Source organism: Thunnus thynnus, chromosome 15 (assembly GCF_963924715.1).
Source record: "Thunnus thynnus chromosome 15, fThuThy2.1, whole genome shotgun sequence".
Taxonomy (NCBI): Eukaryota; Metazoa; Chordata; class Actinopteri; order Scombriformes; family Scombridae; genus Thunnus; species Thunnus thynnus.
In genome coordinates, this window is record NC_089531.1 from 1303623 (window position 1) to 1328405 (window position 24783).

A 24783-nucleotide genomic window follows, 5' to 3' on the forward strand; every position below is an offset into this window, starting at 1 on the left:
AGCAACGGTCGCTGAGGATCATGGGTAGGCTAATTTGGCTGCTTCCGCTATCGTACAAAACTGACAAAAATACTTGATTTCTAAACCAAAATGGCTCGGTCTTTTGAATTTTGTTTTCTGGATTTTCGTTTGGAAACAAAAAGGAATCGATCACGTGATTTTGTGATTTTTGGTTTAAAATGAAAAAACGAATTAGCTTGATGTCCGCAGACCTGCTCGATATTCAATCCAAAAAGGAACAACGATAAAACGACTCGGCAGAAACCAAAAACGGGCCGGGTTTGATTGTTTTCCTCTCCATCAGCTTCTGTTTCCATCTGTTCAATTTGTCTTTGATGAAGCTGTGAGGACTGAGGTTTCTCTTGGTCATCTTCAGTCTTCACAGTGACAGGAGTGAATGTGAAGTCTTCTTCTTCTTCTTCTTCTTCTTCTTCTTCTTCTTCTTCTTCTTCTTCTTGATATTTTTTTGGCAGTTGGCAAATAAAACAGTTCATTACCACCACCAACTGGAACGGAGACAGGCTCAGGGCTGTAACTACACTGTACCATATTCTACTAATAAGTAAACGAAATTATCATTATGTTATCATGCTCATACTATCAAGTTTGTTCCCCAAAGCTAATGAAAAGAAAAACTGAGAACACTGGTTTCTAGAACTTCTCTGTTAAAGATTGTGTAAAACTTTCTATAAATTAGAAATATAACCTCTGTCCAGATTAAAACAACAGATGTTGCTGTTGACTTTGACATCCCCAATAACACCAGTGTGATCAGCTGTGTTTGTTTTATTAATAAAGGAGAAATAGGAAACTCAACCAAGTTATTTTTCTAAAACAAACTTTACTGACAGCAACTTAAAACTTTAAGATATATAGTAAACTATATAGAACCACACACTGACTCGTTACAATGTAGATTCAACACATTCAAACATCTGTCAGGCCAACTGATATAATCTTATACAGGAAAAAACAAAATAAGTCACACACTCAACGAATTTAACTGGTAGAGAATTAAAAATATTCACCAAAACATAGAATCGAAAAGGTTTGAGAAGTTTCCATACCTGAATTGTGAATGTGTTTCTGCAACAATAACTGAAGTATATAAGGGCTGGGTGATATGATGTTATATACCACGAGACAACAGAAATGTTGTTCACCCTCAGACATTTTTACACTTTATTTTTATACCCTGGTATGTCTGGTGGTTTTGGTCCAGTGTGGCCAAATTAATGTGTATGACTTTTATTGCAGTTTTGGATTTATAGTACTGTTCTATCAGTGTGAAGGATTTGTCTGGCAATTTTCTACATTTTTCTTATCGTCAACAAATCTCACGTTTGAGATTGAAAACACATCAATGAGCCACACCACTTGGTGACACACTCCTTCGTCCCTAAAGAGAACACTTACCGTACTTTGTTTAAAAAACAAGATAGTATTCCTAAAAAGTTATCTTATCACTATTTTTACTCTTTGGAACCATTTCTAAACAAACTAACATGACCAAACTCTTCTGGATGCAAACATGAGATTTGTTGACAGGAAGAAAATAATAGAAAATCACCAGACTTATCCTTTAATTTGTTGTCATCTGGTTATTTTATCTATACATGTCATTTATACCATCCATCTCTACTTTTAAGTGGAAATATGGCAGTGCTATTGGTCAGTTCATCTGCAGAGCAGCCACCCCACACTAACTGCTAACAGGTAACAGCTACATGTCAAGTCTCATGTTTTACCTGTAAAGACTGATCATCAATGTGAAATCATCAGGTTTATACACAGTTAAAGAAATAAGTGTGTATCCTGGTCATAGTTTAGTAACACTGTGGAGCAAAAGCAAAGTGCCGATCCCTGGATTAATTTTGTATGTTAATTAAAACTAAGAAATGTGATATAGCAAACCATCCAACAATAACTGAAACTCCAATCACTGATTTTTTTTTTTTTCAGATTGTCTGAAAGTGTGTACCATTTTTAAATTGCAAGCTGAACACAGATACATAATATATGTTACACAGCAGTTAAATTAAAAGAAAGATTCAGCCATAAGATTCAATGTCTGTAAATGAGATTTTGACAATCGGTTAATATTTTTACATTATTAAAAAAAAAAAAAAACAGGCACTGTGGGAACATATTGTATGATCTGTGTGCAAAGAGTAAAAAATTGTGGCACTGAGAGCAGTTGCAATTTACTTGCAATAATCCCCAAATAGTAGAGGGAAAATTTGAAAAGTGAAATATCTAATATAACTAAACAAATACTTAAAAGAAACAAAATTCTTCCTTAAGAAGGGTTTGGCTTTCTTCCTGAATGTCACAATGTGTCTCTAGCTCATTTCTCTTGTTTCTTCTGTATGATATTTCATGTGATTATTGAAGCTTTGCCTCCAGGTAAAGCTTTTCCCACACACTGAACAACTGAATGGTTTCTCTCCTGTGTGTGTTCTCATGTGCACCTTCAGATGTCCACTTTCAGTAAAACGGTTACCGCACACCGAGCAAACAAAAGGTTTCTCTCCGGTGTGGATTCTCAGGTGTTTTCGTAGCGATCCACTGCATGAAAAATATTTCATACAAACTGAACAGCCGAAAGGTTTTTCTCCTGTATGAATTCTCATGTGTTCCTGCAGATTTTTCTTGCGGCGAAATCTTTTACCACACTCAGAGCAGCTGAATGGTCTCTCCTCAGCGTCACATGTACTTTTGCTTTCGTGGACGTCGTTTTCCTGTAGAGAGTCTGACTGAGGTTTCTTGGTCTCCTTGGAATCATCAGCAGTGACTTCAATCTGAAGTTTAGAGGAGTCTGAAGTTTGTGAGCTGCTGGCCGGCGGCTCTGCCTCTCTGTTCTTCAAGATTTGATTTGGATGGAGCTGGGAAGACTCACCAGCACACTTGTGCTTTTTGAGGTTGTAACGCCAAGCAAATCTTTTGCCGCAAACACAGTACAGGAAACGTTTCTCCTCTGTGTGGACGGACATGTGGTTGCTCAGATATCCCTTCTGTGTAAATCCTTTATCACAAAATGAGCAGCTAAATGGTTTCTCTCCTGCATGAGTTCTCATGTGTATCTTCAGATTTTCTTCACCAAAAAATGTTTTACCACACTCAGGACAAATATATGATTTATTTTCAGTGCTACGTCCCATTTCACTTAATGGAACTTTGTTATTTGTCTGAAAGTTTAAACCTGACTGAGGTTCACTGGTCTCCATCCAATCATCATCTTTGTCTTCAGCCTCAGAGGAGTCTGAAGTCTTGTCATCACTATCTGATTGTAAAGGTCTTTCTGGATGTGAGTTCCTGGCTGGTTCTGATCTTCCACAGTCTTCTCCATCTGCTTTTGTATTCATCTCTTCAGTAGAGCTGCTGGCTGGAGGCTCTGAACCTCTGTTCCCTTCAGTTTGGCTTTGATGAAGCTGTGAAGACTCACCGACACATTTGTGGTTCTTAAGCTCATGACGATAAACAAATTTTTTGTCACAAACACAGCACCGGAATCGTATCTTCCCTGTGTGACGTGCCATGTGTTGTATCAGATATCCCCTTTGGGTAAATTTTCTTGCACAAACTGAGCAACTAAAGAGATTCTCTTGTGTATGAGTTCCTGCGTCTGTCTTCAGATGATAACTGTAGCAAAGTCGTTTACCACACTCAGAGAAGTTCAACGATTTTCCACCAGTACTGCATCTCATACCACTTGCAGGTGAACTGATACACTTATGGCATTCGACTCCTGAGTGCCAAACAAATCTCTTGTTACAAACGCCACAACTGTGTCGTTTTTCCCCGATGTGGACCGCCATGTGTTGTATCAGATATCCCTTTTTTGTGTATTTTTTTCCACACACTGAGCAACTGAAGGGTTTCTCTCCAGTGTGGATTCTCATGTGTGTCTCCAGAAATCCATTTTTCGCAAACCTTTTACCACACTCAGAGCAGTTAAACGGTTTGTCAGGAGAATTACATATCATATCGCTTACGGGGGCTTCATTCTTTTCCCTGATGTCCTCCCAGTCATCACAACTGACTTCAATCTCAGCTACAGACATTTCTGAGGCCTTGTCATCAGTAACTGGTTGTAAATGTCTATCTGGATTTAAGTTCCTGGCTGGTTCCTCTCCATCAGCTTCTGTTTTCATCTCCTCAGCTTGTCTTTGATGAAGCTGTGAGGACTGAGGTTTCTCTTCATCATCTTCACTCTTCACAGGGACAGGAGTGAACATGAACTTGGTGATATCAGCCTCCTCCAGCCCTTGAAGCTGCTCTCCCTCCTGACTGGTCCAGAGTTCCTCCTGTTCCTCTTTAATGTGTGGGAGCTCTGGGTCCTCCTGGTCCAGACTGGAGCTCCACTCCTGCTGCTCAGGGGGAACCTCTTCTTTACTCTCCAACAGCTGCTGGACGTCTGCAGGACAGAATTAAATACAGACACATTGACATTTGATATGGAAAGCATTGTCACTCAACTGTGAAATCTCCTCCCTCAATCAAGTTGTGTTTATTAGATATCTAACAGATAGCAGGCTGACTACATTATGATCTTCACTTAATATTAGATCAGTAATAGTCTAAAATAGCACAAAACTGACCAACGATTTCTTCAAAATAAATGGGAGTTCAAGCCTATTTGAATATTCTCACATTCATTTTAATGGATTTTCAAAAGAAGAATATGAAACTAGAAGAGTGCGGCTCTCTGCCAGGGGTGTACGGTCAAGATGGTGGTGAAGATAACAAAAAACAGGGATTTATTCATCTCATATCAAACTTTAGTGGATTATAACAGGTATGGAATTAACCTGCAGATGCTCCAGTTCAAGATGAGACCTAACTTTTTTATGGATGTCAATTTTTGAGCAACGAAAAAGGCCAAAATGTGACCTGCAACAGACTAGGTAAGCCTTGTTCTTAGTCTAGCCGATTGCAGGAAACGCCTTTTGTTATGTCGTAACACATTTCGTAAAATGGCAAGGAGTGCTGAAAAGATGAAAGTTTAAGCTTTATGACATTTGGTACCGATTAATTTAAACGCACAATATGTGATTTCAGCCGCTAGGAGTCTCAATCAAAACAATCATTCGGGATGTTTTTACCTGCAGAAGTCTCCTCCTCTACAGAACAAATGGACCCGGAGATTACAGGTAAAAACACTGAATAAAGCTGTTTCACCTAAAAAAATCAGTGTTTCTCCGACGATGTACGGCGACCACCGGACGTCCGGTACGGGCTGTTAGCTGAGCTGCTGCTAACACTTGTTCGGTTTATTTCTCTTATAACTTTAGATCCAGACGTTCGGTCGGTTTCTCCTGGGAGCTGAATTATCCGCAGAGGTCTCCTCCTCTCCAAAAAACGTACACGCAGATTAAAATCGTTAAAATACTAATTAAAGCTGTTTTACCTAAAAAATCAATATTTCTCTGACGATGTTTGGTGACCACCGGACTTCCTGGAAGGGCTGTTAGCTGAGTTGCTGCTAACGTTTGTCCAGTTTATTTCTCTGATAACTTAAGATCCAGACGTCCAATGACTAAAATCCTTCTTCCAGCTAAAAGATATAGTTAAAAACCACCTAAATTTATCATGAAAATGTGGCTTAAAACTGAATAAAAGTCAATTTATAACTGTTTGTGTGGAACAACCACAACACTGATGTATTATCTTGTATGTGTGTAAGTTACTCTTTGATAGACGCCATTGTAGTGGACAAACACAGCACCGCCGTATGCATCTTGTGCATGTTTACTCTTTGGTAGAGGAGGTATGACGCCATTGACAGGCAACCAAATGAAACGGTCCGTTACTTTGATTAAATTACAGATTTCTCTGGGGTTGAAAATTGTTGGAAACATTTGGGATAATGTAAGTACACAACTCAACAACATATATAACATAGGTCTAGTTGTTTTTATACATTTTAATGTGGAATAATTACATATTATACCTTTAACACACAGCCAGGAGGGTTTTTTCTTGGACTTCACCTCTGGATAATAAACTTCAATAACTGTGAAAGTGGACTTTTCTCCAGTGGATTCAAGAAAAGCCCCAGTAGTACAAAGAAACATTTAAAGGATAAGGTTGGTACCATGTGCAGAGCAAAACCAATGATGAACTCCTCCTACTAACAAGCATTGAAATGAAGAACGCAGCACTGACATCTCATCATCAGTATCAGGTTGTAAATATCTATCTGCATCTAAGTTCCTGCCTCTCTGTTCTGTCGTCTACAGCCATGTTAGAGTCGTATGTTCTGAGTTAAGTCAATAGCTTTCCACTAGCAGACTTGTAGCAGAGGTTAACACTGCTAATGTTCCAATAACGACGGGACTTCACAACAAGATATGAACATTTTAAGGGCTTTTTCCCAGCAGAGCAGTTTTGAAATATTGCAGGTAAGAATGGTGAACAGCCAAAGTGAGCTGCTAGATTGAAAACTCCAGGCTCTTACTTACATCACGCCTTCAACACAACAACTAGGTAAACAATGCTTTTAATGTGTTGTTTGGAAAACTTCTTATAAACCAGTACATTTTCTGAAAAAGCTGGAGTAGATGTTCAGATGTTTAGAAGAAAGTAAAAGATGGATAAATGAAAGAAATTAAGAAACAGTTGAAGCATAATAATAATAATAATAATAGTAATATAGATTACTGTACATACTCAGGATCATAGTCTGTATGCATTTCCATTTATCTTATTGTATTATCTATGCTCTTTTCTTTTTCTTCTATCAATTGCACTTTTCCTGGACCTATTTGGCTTTCCTCTCTACTTTATATTTATTATTGTATGATTAGTAAATGCTGGTGTTGTCTCATCTTAAGAATTTCAAAGTACAGTTGACTGCTATATTGTTATATGTATATAACAATAAAAAAAAAATACTTTGAAACCTTGGTTCTGCTGTCTCATTAGTGTCACCATGCATTAAAAGGAACTAAAACACATCAATGTTCTAAAATAAATTCTATTAAAACTGTCAACCTAAATTACACACACAGAACCATAAAACTGACATTCATAATGATGATTTATCATTTTTATTTTTTTAGTTACACTGGATTCAACACATTCAAACACAGAATCTGATGCAGAAAAAAACTAATCAGATAAAATATATAAAATAAAAGCACTGTTATTCAGAACTGACAAAAAGAACGAAAACTACTTTTGCAAATGCTTTCACACCAGCTGTTGGATCTTGACCAGTTCACATATTTAAGTCATTACATTGATCACATTGATAACTGCTGTCTGATGCAGAATCATGTGACGTCTGACCAACTGACAACAACATGGATCATGAATCCACGGTTTGTATTTATCCCGTGAACGCCGCGGCTGAATGGTGTCTCCGCGTGTGGGTTTTCATGTGTCTCCCGACACCTCCTCTACATCTAAAATGTTTCTTACAAACTGAGCAGCTGAAAGGTTTTTCTCCCGTATGACATCTCATGTGATCCAGTAAATGCGCACGCTGAGCGAATCCTTTATGACAAACCGAGCAGCTGAACGGTTTCTCTCCTGTGTGAGTTCTCATGTGTACTTGCAGATTTCCTTTTTGAATAAAACCTTTACTGCACACCCAGCAGCTGAACGGTTTCTCTCCTGTGTGGATTTTCATGTGTTTGTGTAAACTGTCACTCCACGAAAAAGCTTTCTCACAAATCGAACAGCTGAAAGTCTTTTCTGCTGCCTGACGTTTTATGTGTTTCACCATTTTACCAAATGTGATGTCGCTAAATGAAGAGTCTGCAGCCTTGTCGTTAGTACCAGCTTGTAAATGTCTATCTGGGACTAAGTTTCTAGCTGGTCCTCCACAGTCCTTCCCATCAGCTTCTGTTTCACACTTGTGTCTTTTCACCCCTGAGAGCCAAGTGAAACTTCTGTCACAAACACTGCAATTGAATGGTTTCTCCCCTGTGTGGCGCCCCATGTGGTAGATCATATTCCACTTCTGTGTAAATCTTTTACCACAATATGAGCAAACAAACGGTTTCTCTCCCGTGTGAGTTCTCATGTGTCTCTTTTGAAGGTAGCTGTAGCTGAATGTTTTACCGCACTCAGAGCAGCTAAATGGTTTCTCACCTGCACTATCAGGAACTTCATCACTCTTGAGAGAGTTTAAACCTGACCGAGGTGTCTCCTTCCATTCATCATCGCTGTCTTCAGTCGCAGTCTCAGAGGAGTACAGAGAACTGTCATCACTAACTGGTTGTAAATGTCTATCTGGATCTGGTTCTGATCCTCCACAGTCCTCTTCATCAGCTTCTGTTTCCATCTGTTCAGTTTGTCTTTGATGAAGCTGTGAGGACTGAGGTTTCTCTTCATCGTCTTCACTCTTCACAGGGACAGGAGTGAATGTGAACTTGGTGATATCAGCCTCCTCCAGCCCTTGAAGCTGCTCTCCCTCCTGACTGGTCCAGAGTTCTTTCTGTTCCTCTTTGATGTGTGGGGGCTCTGGGTCCACATTGGAGCTCCAGTCCTGCTGCTCAGGAACCTCTTCTATACTCTCCGACAGCTGCTGGACGTCTGCAGGGGAGAGTAAAGAGGGCTTAAGAAATTTCATTTTGACTGCAGCTTCACAGCAGAAGGCGCCTACACTGACCTGTGATTGCTCTCCGGCTCGCTGTAGCAGCAAATGTGATGGTCTCCTTTCTTAACTAAGCTGCGCTTTGGGCTAAACACTGTTAGCTAAACCATGCTAATTTGATTAGCTCGTATAATGACTGATAGGGCTGTCACTTTTTCAAAAAGTCAACAAGTAATTCGTTTGAATTAATTGGAACACAACTCATTTACCGTAATGTGTCTGAGATACAATTTACTGTGACTGTCATCAGCATGTACGGCAGCGATGTCTTACCGTTCAATACAGTCTTTATATTTTCCTGTGTGATGTCAAACAGCTGCACTATGTGTGTTGAGATTGCACTGTGAGACGAGGTTGTAGAGTTGAAGTTGCTCCTCCGGTTTGACGCCTCCGCTGCCTCACTTGTGTGATAAGCTAGCTGCTGAGTCTTCAGATTTGATGTCACTGTAGAGTAAGGCAGCTGCTTTTTACAAAACAGCCCTATGTTTGCCTCCTAAATACCCTCAAAATATTTCTACACACTACTTCTCAGATACTGCGGTGACGTGATTATCCGATCAGCGCTGCTTTGTTCGCTACGGTCATCCTCTATGTTATTTATTATCTTAGTATACTGATAGGTTAAAGAGCAATAGGTCAAGCTCTGCTGGACTGCAAGGTAAACTGCTTCCAATGGTCTGTATAGTTTAAACAGGTCATTATAGTTCAAATATTTAATTTCAAATAAAAGCTTGGTGAACACAAAAGAGAAACCAGAGTTGAAAGAGCTTCTGATGTCTGGGAGAGTGGTAAATGGTAAACCGGTAAGTTAAAGCAACACTGAACGGAGGCTCGGACAGAAACCGTCCACCAATGTCGTTCAGCCAAAGTTGGAAACACAAACATGTTTAAACCATTTGTGAGGGCACAAATCCAACGTGTCCATTACCGGACTCAACGCCTGCTGTAACGTTGCCTCCCCGTGCAGTCAGTCCATCGCGCCTTCCCCCACGTGAATGAGCAGGACTTGCAGTCGTCCAGGAATTATCCAGTACCCGGGCAGCCGCTTGCACCGCTGATGAATGATGGATGAATTGATCTGACGGTCAAAAGCTGAACTTTCCAGTTAACTCCGCTCCTGCAGACTGGTCAAAAAGTCCCCCAGCGGATCATCGTCGTCATTTTTTGTGGTATTTCTGATTCAGTAGTTTTAGTTATGTTCGAGTATTTTTTATCTTACATTACTGGAGCTGCTTTTACCTTCTTGACGCTGGTCTAGTTTGTGTCTTTCAATTTTACATTTGTTTTCATTATATTTTGCTGCCTTATGAAGCATTTTTCTAAGCTGGGTTTGGAAAACTGCTCACTAAATGAAGTTACATGTTAGACATACTCATCTTCAACTGATGACCAAGTAAGGATATTAAATCCTATTGAAACTGAGCTGTAATAATATGACATTTCAGCTGAATCTGAATGTAAACTGATTATTTATTTGTCTTCACAATTTCAGTACAGGATTGTGGACCAAGTATCTACACATCCCTACTATCATCATTTTTAACCACATTATAACACAATATTTATGAATCAGGAAAGAAAAGAACACAAACTCACAGCTTTTAGAAGCTGGAACAAGCATATCTTTGGCATATTTTCTTAAATTAAAATTAATTATTGTGAGTTATTATAGTGAGCAGTGATCAGTGGCAGAGAACTTGGTTTTATTTGAAACCCCTGGTGAATGCAAACTCAACACTTCATGTTTACCTGCTGTCTTCATTAATTCAGTAAAACCATTCAGTGAATTCATAATATCAATTTCACACAACAGCTTTGTCCTGTCACACTCTTTCTCACATAAAACACAGTTTAGTACGGAGCCAAGGAAGGACCATGGAGAAAAAATAACTTATTTGTGCTCTTGATTTAATAACTCTAATAACTCCAGTGTACACCCTCACTGTGGATCACTTGGATTTAATAAGGTTTTATTTTGACCTTTGACTAAGATATGTGGATATACTCAAACATATTCTACAGGATTACAGACTTTTTTTTACTGTAAGAACTTCCTCTTCCTGCTGATGTCGTCTAGTTCATTAAAACTCAGCTTCAGGGTTCAGGATTGCTCACAAACCTGAAGTAAATCAAACAAGTTTTACTTTCTCTTCATTCAACAAGCATCATGTCTTCTTTGTTGCGTCCAGCTAACTGAATGTATCTGATTATTACTAATTATTAAATTGAGAGCACAGTTTAGTTTTTTGTCTCTGTCTTTCAGGTTTCAGCCATGCAGCGCAGCAACCAGTGCTGCTCATAGTGATGGTGAGTAGAAATCCAATACAGTCAGTTAAAAATGTGACAAAAATACATACGGAAAAAGAAAAGAAGCAGGAGGTCATACTTTGCAATCCAGAAAACTGTAGAAAAAGCAAAAAACAATTTTACCTGCATAAGAAAGGATGCAGTTGTAATAACCAGAATGAAGGTTAAGGCATAGTGGGCTCTGATTGGAAAACAGCCAGACGGTAAATGAGAGCGTGAAGGCCGAGAGTCAGGAAGGCGCATCTTCATCAAGCGCAAGAATTACTGACACCAAGAGGAGGAAACTGGAGAAACTGGTTTTACCCTGGATAACTGGAGTAAGATGGAGAAAGTGCTGGGATTTCTGTGCAGTGTTAAGATTATACAACAAAATATAAAGAATCGTCAAAAAGAAACAACCAATGGCAAACAGTAGAGGGCAGCATCTAGTCTGCCTAACACAAAGAAGAAGAAGAAGAAGAAGAAGTCATGTAGGGCTAATCTGCAGCTACGGTTAGTCCCGTTACTTTAGCTACCATCAGGCTTTGTGTTGGGAGGTTCATGGGAGTTGTGGCTATTTCCTGTGTAATGGTTTCTGCCTACAGATAACCGATACCTCCACCGACAGACGGCTGTCCTCTGACTCTGACCCAGATATCGAATGTAGTTCCCAAAATCTACAGACGCGTGACCATCCCAGCCTTGCTCAGGGAACCAGATTCAGCCTGGCTTCTATAATCACCAGCTGTCGTTGAACCGCTACTAGCGGGTCTATAGAGTCCAGTATGTCCTGACAGCCTGCGTCACAACGGAGTGTGTTGGTGCAAATAGGTGTTGGAGGTTTGAAAGTCAACCAAGATGGCCTCCTAACAGGACATCTCTGGAGGAGGTCCACTCTGTCGGTCGAGGGCACTCAGCTTCAGAGCCCTGATCCTAACGATGTAGCCAATTAAACCCCTAATTATAAAACACTCAACCTAATATTATACTGAAATCATACTTCTATCATATGTACAGCAATATATTAACCTCAGTGACTGACCCTGAGCCATTATCACTCTATTATTCAATTAACAGTTTTTACCTTTACAAAATTCAATAATTTATAATCTAAACAATTTCAAAACTAATATCAGCCTCTTAAAGGAACAGCAGAGGACCTCAGAGACGAGCACGAGTCAGCAACTTTGGTTGGAGTGTATAAAAATACAAACCAGTTTTATTTGGTTTAACAAAGCAAGCAATCTAAGACTACAAAAAGTTAAATACAAAAATCTTATGCAAAAAAATCAAAAGTGTAAACAGAGTCTCCGAGAGATCCATCAAAAGGCCCTCAGGAAGAAAGGAACCAACTCCCCGGAGCCTCTCTTAGCTTTACTTTTTATAACTCTACAACTTCCTCTTATTTGTATTACATATCGTCTATCTTCAGGACATCTGACAACTTCATGCTGATGTTACATGACTTTACAAAAAAGTGAACTTTTCTTTACCTGTCACCTGCATCAGAGTACATGGAACTTTTAAACTTCTTCTTATTCACATTTTGAGACAGTAAGTTAATGAATGGATGTCTGCAAGGTGCAGAAACACAAACACAGCTCCTCTGTTAAGTTTTTGATGTTTGTTAGTTCAGGACACGTTGCACAAATTGCATAAATTCCTCAGAAATGGTGCAAGACATTCAGTTATGTTAATTTGTCTCCAATTAAAATTAAATAAAATAGTTTGAAGTAGGCTTGAATGGAGTTTGTCCCAGTACACACAGTAATATCTGTTTTATTTACTACTAAAATAATGATGTTTTCACATTTTACTATCCAGAACAGAAGTTTAGAACAGATGATCTCAGATTATTGACAAAAAACTTTCTGGATGTCTGCGGGCTGATGCTAGCTATCGTTAGCATGTCTGATGTCTCCGGTGCTTCCGGTCCGGTGTGTCGGGACTGACCTGCTCTGAGCAGCTTGACTTCGGGCTTCAGCACGGCATCGAGCAGCCTCCTCTGGCGGCAGATCTCCCGCTCTGACCGCTCCACTCTGTCTTCGTACTCCGCCACGGTTTCCTCCAACAGACCGACGATCTCCTCCGCAGCCGCCGTTAGCCGCTCGGTGAGCAGCGCTCTCAGCGGGATTTCTGCCGTTTCTTTTCCTTTTTCCATCTGCAGCAGAAAGTCTTCAGCGGCAGCGCTGATCCGCTCATGTACCGACACCCGCAGCAGCTGCACGGCGCACATTTTCTCCTTTTCTGCGCACTTTCAGCCTTCCAGCGGACAGATAACCGGGAGGCGGTGAACAACAGTAAACAGACTTTACGATGGGTTCCGCGTCGATGACTGTTCGCTTCCTGCAGAGCGAAGCGGAGGAGGCGAACAGCGAACTCTACTGGACTGGAGAAATATGTTTCTGACTTAACTGAAAGATCATATCTGACTCAGATCCATCTAAGTATGCATAGTATATTTCTTCCGTCTTTCCTCTCCCATTAATCATCTCACGACCCCTCAGATTTATCTGCTGACCCTTTGGAGGGGCCCGACCCCTAGGTTTGGAACCACTGGACTAAACTAGCTAACTGTATATAAAGTAGTGTAAACTAGCTCCACCTCCAGCAGCTACAACAGTAACATGCTGCTCTAACACTGATGCTTCACTATTAATAATCTAATGATGTCATATATAATAATATATCAGTCAGAGGGACCAAACCACTACTTTTACTGCAATACTTTAACTACATCAAGCTCATAATACTTATGTACTTTTACTTCAGTAAAGGATCTCGGATACGCAGAGTGGTGAAAATGTAATATTGTGCGTTATGAAGGGATCTTCAGGAATGATGATGATGATGATGATGATGAATACAACAAGAGTTTCACTGTTCATTTAGGCTCCTGACTGTTGTTTTAATACAGATTTGAAACTGTGGGGTTTCTAGGGGTCCTAGAGGTTGTTTCAGGGGTTTTATTTTCCCACCATGTAACACTGAACTGAAATAAAAAAACTAGAAGAATATAGAATATCACCGGATTTACTGTATACTTTAATCTGCGGTTAGTTCAAGTGAAGTCGGCTTGTTCAAATAAAAACAGCAGAACAACTTCCTTCCAAACATGTTAATACCCAACAGTCTTTCTTTCCCCAGACATTGTCTTCTCAGGCAGAGAAACATTCAACTTCCAGCCAACTACTTTAAATGCTTTACATCTTTTACATCTTAAAATAAAGCTTCATACACAAAATCTTGAGATCATTTTTTGTTACTTTGTGTAATTACATGTTATGGTTGATGGTGAGGTCTTTAAACGTTTTATTCTTCTGACTTATAAATTTAACAGTTTTTGGCAATATAATGAATCATTTTCACAAAGAAGTTCTTGTCAGTCGTCGACAGTTGATCTTTGGGTTTGAGTCAAAGTAAACTGCTGCTCTTCTTCAAGTCCTCCAGCTGTTTGTTTGACACAGTTTCTTTATCATTTGGACAACTGTATTAACATCATGAGTCAACAGTTCTCCAGAATTTAGGAATGCTGCAAAGATGTCCTGATCTGTGACAAGTTCCAAAAAAAAAGGGCAGACAAATGTGCACAGAGGTGTTGAAATACAGAACCTTTGATATAAAGTCACAAGCTTCCTCAAAGACATTCTTTAGATCAAAACTTAAACTTCATGTGACCACTTTTGTCCGAGATGTAACTGCTCTGTCCACAAATCTGTGTTCAGTCTACAAAATTAATACACATACAGTGATTTTCCATTACTGGGGCTTAAAAGATAAGTCTGGTGATTTTCTATATTTTTCTTATTGTCAACCGATCTCATGTTTGGATGCAAACCAACAATAAACTGATCTTCTAACAAGTATTGTGTTTATGATATATCTTATTCCTCTGTTGTTGTCCAAAAACTATTAAAAACACGTCAGTGAGTCTCACCGCTGCACTGGGTGACATGTTCCTTCATTATGAAGACTTTGCTCATGTTAGTTTGTTTAGAAATGGCTCCAAAAACTAATAACAGTGACCACATTTTTAGTCTCAGGAGAGTAATTCTGTGTAAGGCAGATGCCACTGAGCATGTGCGAGAACGCAGCTTTGCTAACTTATTGTGCCACATATCACAACCTCTTGACATTGTACTGAGGTTCTTTGTTGTACAAAGCTGAGAGGTTGTGATATGTAGCACAACAAGCTAGCAAAGCTGTAAGCACATGCTTACACAGAACTACTCTCTGGAGACTGAAAACATGATGCTGTTATTAGTCTTTGGAGCCGTTTCTAAACAAACATGAACAAACTCTTCATGATGAAGGAACGTGTGACCCAGTGCAGCGATGTGGCTCATTGACATGTTTTTAATAGTTTTTGGACAACAATGGAGGAATAAGATATATCAGGCTTTGGATACACAAACAATACTTGTTAGTAGGTCAGGTCATTGTTGGTTAAGATCCAAACATGATATTTGTTGACAATAAGACAAACATAGAAAATCACCAGAATCATCCTTTAACGACCTGTAACATAAGTGGAACCTTTGAGAACTTGTTGGACTATGGTGGTCGGGTCAGATCATTGTAATTTGCATACCGGGAAGAATCAGATGACCTCATTCAAAAGACAGCAGCAGGACAAACATCATTTGTCCAAAATGTGTTCTCCATTATTCTTCATATTAAAAAGTTGATGTACACACAGAAGTTGTAGTTGTTGTAGTTGAGATAAAACAACAGAGCCAACAGAGAGTGATAGCTGCTTGGCCAATCAGAGATGAGAGCCCTGGGAGCACATCCCCTCCTACCGCAAGTACCTGCAACTTAATGTTGTACCACCTCCAGAAGGGTGCCAAAATTCAGCTCCTGGAACTTGTCTCCAAAGCGGGTGGAGGACAGTGGAAACAGCAGAAGTAAAGAGCATTAAGTTACAGGTTCCAGTAATGGAAACATACCTACAGTATGGTTACCAGTGGGGCAATAAACTTACAACAGCAATTATTTGGGTGCGTTGTAACTGTGACTGTGTTTTTTGCATTGCTAAACTCCCAACTGATCAATTCTGAGCTTTTTTTTATACTTCTTTGTTAAGGTGTTAGATGTGTAGCTACCAAAGCTACACTATAGCTAATGTGTCAAAAATTCAAATCCACGTTGGGATTTTAGCAGCTACAGAGATACCACATGGAGACAACAAGAGCTGTGATTGGTTAGCTACATTCATCTCATCTTCATGTCTTTGGACTGTGGGAGGAAACACAACCGGCAGCAGGTGGATCTGAATTAGTTATATTTAGTATTCATTAGTATTCATCATCGAAAATGAATTCATTACAACAGCAAGCCCAGCGTAGAGATAATATCTAGAGTTTATATCAGAGCAGTCCTTAAAGGTTACAGCAGTAGAATAATATACTGCTATGTTAGTAATATTTGCACTACGACAGCAGCACATGATCATATTTTATGATTTGGTTGCTATAAATGATCTTCAGCAGTAGGAGTAACCAGTGAATACTGTGTTAAACAAGGCCTTCAATAATTAATCTACTGGTGATACAAATGTGTGCACACCACAACCAAAGCCACTATTCCCATTGGCATGATTCATCGTGTCTCTCTTCTCTCTTCTACACAGTCTTCAAATGTGGCCGTTTAGAACAGTATAAACACCTTTGCCTTCAGATGTGGTGGGACGACACGTCACCTAGATTGTTTAAAGCAAACTGAAACCTCTACAAGTTCGGCTACCTGAACCCAACACACGACTACCTGGAAGAATCTTCTTTATTTGACCAGTATATTTCAGCACAGGGCCACCATGACGAAGGCCCAGCTGTTATTCTGATCTGGCTCTGGATACAAGAGGCACCACCGCAAAACCACAGCACTTTGTCTGGACGTTACACCACATATCTCATATTCTACATTAGCAATTAATGTATTTTGATCACTTAAATCACTGATAGCAGTCTTAATCTAAAACTGTTGGATAATGAACATCCCTAAATGAGGGAGGCCAGGCATGAGTCAGAGAAGCTTGATAAACATGAGCCCTGATGTGGCTGCATCCCTCACCACCTCACTGACTCAAAGGGTTTCATCTTTCCTCCTGAGTGGTGAAACACGTCATGACGTGTTCGCTGGTTCAACAGTCTCAACTTCATGATTTACTTTGGCTGAAATTGTATCCGAGGACTCGGTCACTTGACTGTCTGCTGTGTGCAGCTTCATGTGTCTCTTTAGATGTCCCGTCACAGTAAAACGTTTTCCGCAGACGGAGCAGCTGAACGGTTTCTCTCCTGTGTGGACTCTCATGTGAATCTTCAAGCTCCCCTTTTGAGCACAACTTTTACCGCAAATATTGCAGCTGAACGGCTTCTCTCCCGTGTGGACTCTCATGTGTTTGGTCAAGTCTCCTTTTTCAGCACAGCACTTTCCACAGAACGGACAACTGTACGGTTTCTCTCCAGTATGGACTCTCATGTGTTTCTTTAAGTCTGTTTTCTGAGCACAACCTTTACCACAGACAGAACAACTGAACGGTTTTTCCCCAGTATGATACTTCATGTGTCTGTTAAGGTGTTCTTTCACATGAAAACTTTTACTGCACACCGAGCAGGTGTATGGCTTCTCTCCTGTGTGGATTCTCATGTGTCTGGTCATGTTTCCCCTCCCACTGAAATTCTTCCCGCAGAATAAGCAACTGTACGGCTGCTCTCCGGTGTGACACCTCATGTGAGCCGTTAGTGATCCACTATCTTTAAATGATTTATCACAACCAGAACAAGGGAATGGTCTCTCGCCTGTGTGGTCTCTTATGTGTCTATTCAAATTTCCCTTAAGGCTAAATCTTTTACCACAATATGAGCAGGGAAAGGGTCGCTCCTTCACTGAAGATCCAATGTCACTCTCAGGGGCTTCACTGTTTTTTGGACTCTCAAAACCTGACTGAGCTTCATTTGTTTCTGTCCAATCACAATCACTGTCATCAGTTTCCGTAGAGTCTAGAGAGTTGTCTTCACTAACTGGTTGTAAATGTCTATCTGGATGCGAGTCCCTGTCTGGTTCTGATCCTCCACAGTCCTCTCCATCAGCTTCTGTTTCCATCTGTTCAGTTTGTCTTTGATGAAGCTGTGAGGACTGAGGTTTCTCTTCATCATCTTCACTCTTCACAGGGACAGGAGTGAATGTGATCTTGGTGATATCAGCCTCCTCCAGCCCTTGAAGCTGCTCTCCCTCCTGACTGGTCCAGAGTTCCTCCTGTTCCTCTTTAATGTGTGGGAGCTCTGGGTCCTCCTGGTCCAGACTGGAGCTCCACTCCTGCTGCTCAGGGGGAACCTCTTCTTTACTCTCCAACAGCTGCTGGACATCTGCGGGACACACTGAAATAAAAAATACAGCCACATTATGGAAAATGTAAGTCTGTTATCCAAAGCTACTGTAGATATAATATTTTATCAGGATTTCCCGAAGCCTTTTATAGACTAATCCAGCAAGTGATTTATGTCTTACATTCTAAAATGACATTCATGAGCTGCCAGAGCTCAACTGAACACATTTCCACAGCACTGAAAGCAGTCGGTCACTGGTTGGTCCTTTGTCAGCATGCTGGATTTACTGGATATTTCTGAAAGTCAAACAGATTTCATTGGGGCAGAGGCTTGCGGTCTCAGTTTGTTGTTGGAGGACTGATATAGGACTATTATCTTGTGTTTTTTGGGTGTTTAGTAATAATAAAAGGTATTTATTTGTATGTATTTGCTTACCGCTATCAAACAACTCGATAATTTTAATGTCATTTTATGAGGGTCTAAAAAAATCATAACAAAACGTATTAAACTTATTATTTTGTTACTTCTGTCTTATTACAGGTTAATGATCAAACAGGTATGTAACAGTAATGAACATTCTGGTCAAGAATCTTCGATCATGTGGGCATGCCCATGATGGGTATGGTACTAGCTAAAAAACCTTTTCTAAAAGACTGGAAGACACCAACTCCACCGTGCTTCAGAAACTGGTTGCATGAACTTGTTTTGGTTGTTCACATGGAGAACCCTAACCCTAACCCTAACTTAAAATGTCAACAGAAATGGGAAGAATCCTGGGGTCCCTTTTTGCAACATCTGGACTCAATTTGACTGTATCAGTATTCATATATAGATTGGGTTTGTGTTTTTATAATCATATATTTGATGGGTGGCAAGTAACAATCACGAGGTTTCGTGTCCTTGATCCATGGTTAAGATGAAATGAAGCTTTGGCGCAAGTTCAGTAAGGAAGATCTCTATCTTCACAATATCTTCAAATATCATGGGTGAACAGTTCTTTCTGTTCTATTTCTCAGTCACTTCTATTTTCCCATCCTTTCATTCTCAATTCTGACGTCACCATACCTGACAAATGATCTTTCTACCCGTGTTCCTTTAGCCAGTCAGAATCTTAGTGCTGCTCTTTAAATATCATTGGGGGCTCAGGAGGTAGAGCGGGTTGTCCACTAATCAGAAGATTGGCGGATTGATTCCCGGTCCAGTCCACATGTCAAAGTGTCCCTATACAAGATACTGCATCAGCACCCTGCATGGTAGCTTGCTGCCATCGGCGGGTGAATGTGACTTGTTATGTAAAAGCGCTTTGAGCAGTTGGAAGACTAAAAAGGCGCAATATAAGTGCAGTCCATTTACCATATTTCGGACCGACTATTGTGCAATGGTGCTATTGCATCTAAAAGACTCGTCAGCGCGCTCTGTTACCATTTCAGCATGTCCAATTCAGCTTTTGGTGGATGAGGCGGAGATCACTTAAGAAAATCCTGCTGATACTTTACACATCGTAGGAGGCATCAAAAGACGAGCTCTGCCTTTGCCCCTCTACAACTCTCCGCAAATCCTCCACACCAGCGCTGCCGACATCTAAATCTTGCAAAGCAAGCGATTGGCAAACGCTCTCCAGAAACCACTTCAAGGATTCATGTTCAGTCAGCCTCTCTGTGCCCCAAACTACTTTACAATTCTCGGCCCGCCGCCCCTCACAGCTCCTTCTCTGACTTTCCTTTCACCTGTTTGAGCATATAAGGGCTTCAGGTGCGCATGTAAACTACAGAATAATATAATAATACATGTAGCCTTGCGCATAAATATGTATTTAAAAAAAAAAAAATGCCAGTGGCAATTCAACCATCTCAGTGGCAAATCGGCATGAAGTCGAATTCAGTCAGTCAGGTTAAACTTTGGACGTAGCCTAGCCCACAGCGGCCCAGCATCCTGGTTCCCAAAGCTTTGGATGCTTTGTTGAACAACTTCCATCCAATAAAAAAATTGGTGAGTAGTTTCTCAGACGAAAAAATGCTTGGTCCCTCTAATCTGGATTTTCTGGGTAGTTATAAGGGGTGGAAGTATGAAAAATTAATTGATAAAAACGGGGGTGATGAAATGTATGTGAACTGAAAAATAGAGGGGTAAACATTGAAGTGAAATGAAAAATAGTGATAAATTATCAAGTGATTTGATGAACTTCAAGCTGATTAAAACAGTTGTGATATGATGAAAATAATATGAGCCATGTCTCATCATTTATCCCAATCTTACATTCATCATTCACAACACAAAATTGTTGTTTATCATTCAAGGAAAGTGGCCTCAAGGGAAGTGATGAAAATGCTTATCAATTAATAATGGAAGTGATGAAATCTATGTCTATGTCTTGATTGACATTTTATTTGAAACAGTGTTGCTCTTATAATCAACCGGGCTGTGTTCATCATTCACAATACCCAACTGCCATTTATCGTTTACAGCAAACGATTGTTATTACTTCTGCACAAAATGTCTATCAAAAACCCACAACCAGTGACTAACTAATGAGTTTGTGGCCCTCAACTTTCAGACATGACCTTCTGGTGAGCTTAGATATAGAAACTATGAGAGGTGCCTAAGCACAAATAGTGGGTTTTTACAAATATTTTAAAAATTACTGTTTTCGGGAAGAAAAAAAACATGTCAAATAACAGCATGCAGGTCAGGACTCGGAGCGTAGCGAGGTTACGTTGCTGTCTCCGTCTCTCTCTGTAAATAGCTGCCAGTCTTTCTGTCTGGCGCGGTCGACGTTTGGCTGAGTGGTCAGCGTAGTCGTCCGTAGTCTGGGAGACCTGGGTTCAAAACCTGGTGTGAGGATCCTTGTTCACTAAGTAGTTTATCGAAGAGCACTTATTTCAACACTTTAATATCCTAAAATTATAAGTGTAATAAAAACAAAAACAAGATTGTTACACCTGTAGTCTATTACACTCTCCATTATTCATAGAATGGTTTCTATTCTCCACATGGATTTTTACTTCCTGCATAGATGCATTTCTTGACTGCATACTTTATTGGCCTTTATGGGTTTCTAAGGAGTGGTGATTTTGCAGACTCTTCTAATTCATTTAATCACAAAATCAATGTTTCATTTTCTGACCTAACCTTTCCTCCTAAGTTCTACTGTTTATTTCCTAAGCATTACAAACATAAAGGTGCTTGATTCATTATCATTGCTCACACTGACTCTCCTTTCTGTCTTCATGTTGACATTTTAAAGCTCAGAAAATCCTGATCATCTCCTCTCTTTTAAATCCTGGTTTATTCCATAGACCGTATAGAAATAATGGACGCAGCCACTGTGACGTAACCCATTGGTTTGTGGACTCCTGTTTTGAAGCCTCAAGTTTGGCATTTTGACCATCGCCATCTTGGTTTTTTTGCTTCTTAAATGTGGTTTAAGCCCTCTGCAGTAATCAGGCCACTCCCTCAGGATAAGTGCTGCCACTTCCACAGCTATTCAGGGAATTTCACCCTCTTCTCTCCAACAAATGGGCAGCTGGTCATCTTCAGCGTACTCCACATACATTAGACCTGACTCCGATGTCATCCTCTTCGCTCAAAAATCCCTCAAGCCCTGAGACTTACGGGGTAAGTTGTGTATGTAGCAGGTGGTGGGTGCTCATTTACGATTTCATAATGAACTTCTATCCCTCTCCCCAGGTGTAAGTGCATGTGTGTGTTAGTTTAAGTTTTAAGTCTCCGTCATTGATTTTTGTGTAGTTTGTGTTTCTGTATAAAAAAGGAAAGTACCAGTACAGGAAACAAGGATAACAGATAAGACCTAGGAGTAATAAACACAACAATATAAGAACTCAAGTAAATGGAGTTCCATATATATACACGTTATAAACATTACAATACTTAGGCTGTATATGTGAGATGATTTGTGGGTTGTAAAAATTTTAAAAAGTTGTGCAAAATATGTGCAGAAGTAAAGGTTCTGGTGGGTGTAGCTGCAGTTATATATGTATGTTATATAGATAAAGTAATGAATGCTAAATATTAATAAAAGATGCATTAATGTTATCTACACAGGTCAGCTATATTTCTACATAATACCACTAATACTATTTGCACAATATGCCCAACATATGGTTAGTGCTTCAGCATGGACTGAAACATAGACTTTTTAACAAAATCAATCTTAAGAAGAAACAATTGACCTGCTGACAGAGAGTAATATGTGTTTTAATTAACTTACTATTAAAATAATCATGTTTTCACTGTCCTGAACAGAAGTTTAGAACAGATGATCTCAGATTATGGAGAGAAAACTTGAGAAAATGTTTCTGGATGTCTGCGGGCCGATGCTAGCTATCGTTAGCATGTCTGATGTCTCCGGTGCTTCCGGTCCGGTGTGTCGGGACTGACCTGCTCTGAGCAGCTTGACTTCGGGCTTCAGCACGGCATCGAGCAGCCTCCTCTGGCGGCAGATCTCCCGCTCTGACCGCTCCACTCTGTCTTCGTACTCCGCCACGGTTTCCTCCAACAGACCGACGATCTCCTCCGCAGCCGCCGTTAGCCGCTCGGTGAGCAGCGCTCTCAGCGGGATTTCTGCCGTTTCTTCTCCTTTTTCCACCTGCAGCAGAAAGTCTTCAGCGGCAGCGCTGATCCGCTCATGTACCGACACCCGCAGCAGCTGCACGGCGCACATTTTCTCCTTTTTTGCGCACTTTCAGCCTTCCAGCGAACAGAGAGAGCCGGCGAGGAAGTAAACAGGTAAAAACACCGCGAACAAAGAGAGCCAGCGGGGAGGTAAACAGGTAAACGCACAATGAAAAAAGAGAGCCAGAGAGGAGGTAAACAGGTAAACACACAGCGAACAAAGAGGGCCAGCGAGAAGGTAAACAGGTAAACACACAGCGAACAAAGAGAGCCAGCGGGAGTTCCGCGTCGACGACTGTTCGCTTCCTGCAGAGCGAAGTGGAGAAAGCGAACAGCGATCTCTGCTGGACTGGAGGACGAAGAATATTTTTTTTATTTACTGATGATTTGAGCTGTGTTTATTACATTGAACGAAGTAAAACAACAGCCAGATGCCCATATGAACACTGAAAGAGGTTTTCCTCGTTGTAATCATTAATTCATACAGGCTATTAAAAGATCCCCTTCAAATGTGCTTTCATAGGGTCAGAGTGGGCCAGGTTGCAACACTTTTTGCTGCGTTTTGCTCAATTACTCTGGGACTACTTACAGTAGACCACCACAATTTTAATATATTGAACCCATAGTTTTTATTTTACATCGTTAGTCTGAATATTTGAACTGTTTTAGTATTGAGTATTGTTTTCAACTATGCCAATATGTAGCAGCATTTTGACTGTTTTATAACACAAGGAAGAAAAATAACTTATTGTTCCTTTAAACCAGCATTAATATTTCTTCATCTATAAGGTTAATCAGGATTTAATCTTATTTGTGTTGTTGTTGTGTATCCCTGCTCCCACCAGCCATTTTAAACACAGTATACTAGATTGACACAAAAACCTTGATACATTCAGGAGTCAACAAAACAATGATTAAAATGATATCAAGATCGATTTTGTCACGTAAACAGTCAGGACAGTATAATAAGATAAATAAAAATACTTTCATACCTCCAAAACTTATTTTTGACAATGAGTCCAGAGGAAAAGGTTAGCTGCCCTCCTCCTGCTAGGAAGAAGGACTAACTGAATGAATGTATTGGTTCTAACACATTCCTGACTGGAGGAACTGGACACTGTTGCAACTGTCCCCATTATATCCTAAGTGATAGGGGCCAAAATCCACAGTGTGTCCACTAGAGATGTGCCAATATACCTTTTTTACGATATGCTGCAGTGAAACGTTCTGACCATATCAATACTGTCAGCCATTTTCATCACCATCATTATTGTCATTTTCAGAGGACACTGTGAACACAGAGCAGCTTTCCTGCCTTCATTACCAGTTTGATGTTGTTTAGCCACAAGGAAGGAGCTTTCTACTGCTTAAACAGATGCAGAATAACCAGAGCACCGATAACCGGGCTCCTGTCTGTCCAGCTCTAGCTGCTCTGGATATGACTCTCTATATTAACATGCACTGTAAGCCCACTGAGGCGCATTAACTTACAGGTGACAGCAAAACATAGCCTACAGAAAAACATGTTTCACTGTTCACTGTTGTTTTAAGACACACTTGAAACTTTGAACCTGTCCATTAATCCAGTTATTCTAGGGGTCCTAGGGGAGGTTTCAGTGGTTTTATTTTCTCACCATGCAACCAAAAACAGACGCTCACATGGTTTCATTTGAAGGGTTTTGAGGTGGAACTCGGAACATTTGCCTGAAAATTACCATCAGTTTGTAACTGTGATGTTTTTCTCTTTCTTACATGACACAAACTGGAGCTATTTTCCTACATCTTTTTATGTTTTCCCCTCAGGAAACCAGAACAACTTTGTAACATTCTGTTGTAAACTTTAACAGTTATTAACTATTGTACTGTTGTAAAATAAGGTTAGAAACCTTTTGTGTAATTAAAAACGCTAAATGCAGTCTGTTTAGTGTTTAG

General features: G+C 40.1%; 1 protein-coding gene across 1 annotated transcript; it reads right to left on the reverse strand.

Moving 5' to 3' along the window:
* Positions 1–821: 821 nt before the first annotated feature.
* On the reverse strand, positions 822–24610 carry LOC137198534 (zinc finger protein 850-like). The gene is made up of 5 exons (XM_067612419.1): positions 22618–24610; positions 17018–18270; positions 12845–13112; positions 7336–8544; positions 822–4417 (listed from the first exon to the last, which is right to left on the reverse strand). Exons 1-5 carry the CDS (start codon positions 22898–22900, stop codon positions 2343–2345), a joined length of 5088 nt encoding a protein of 1695 aa, XP_067468520.1. The 5' UTR covers positions 22901–24610; the 3' UTR covers positions 822–2342.
* Between the last annotated feature and the right edge of the window lie 173 nt (positions 24611–24783).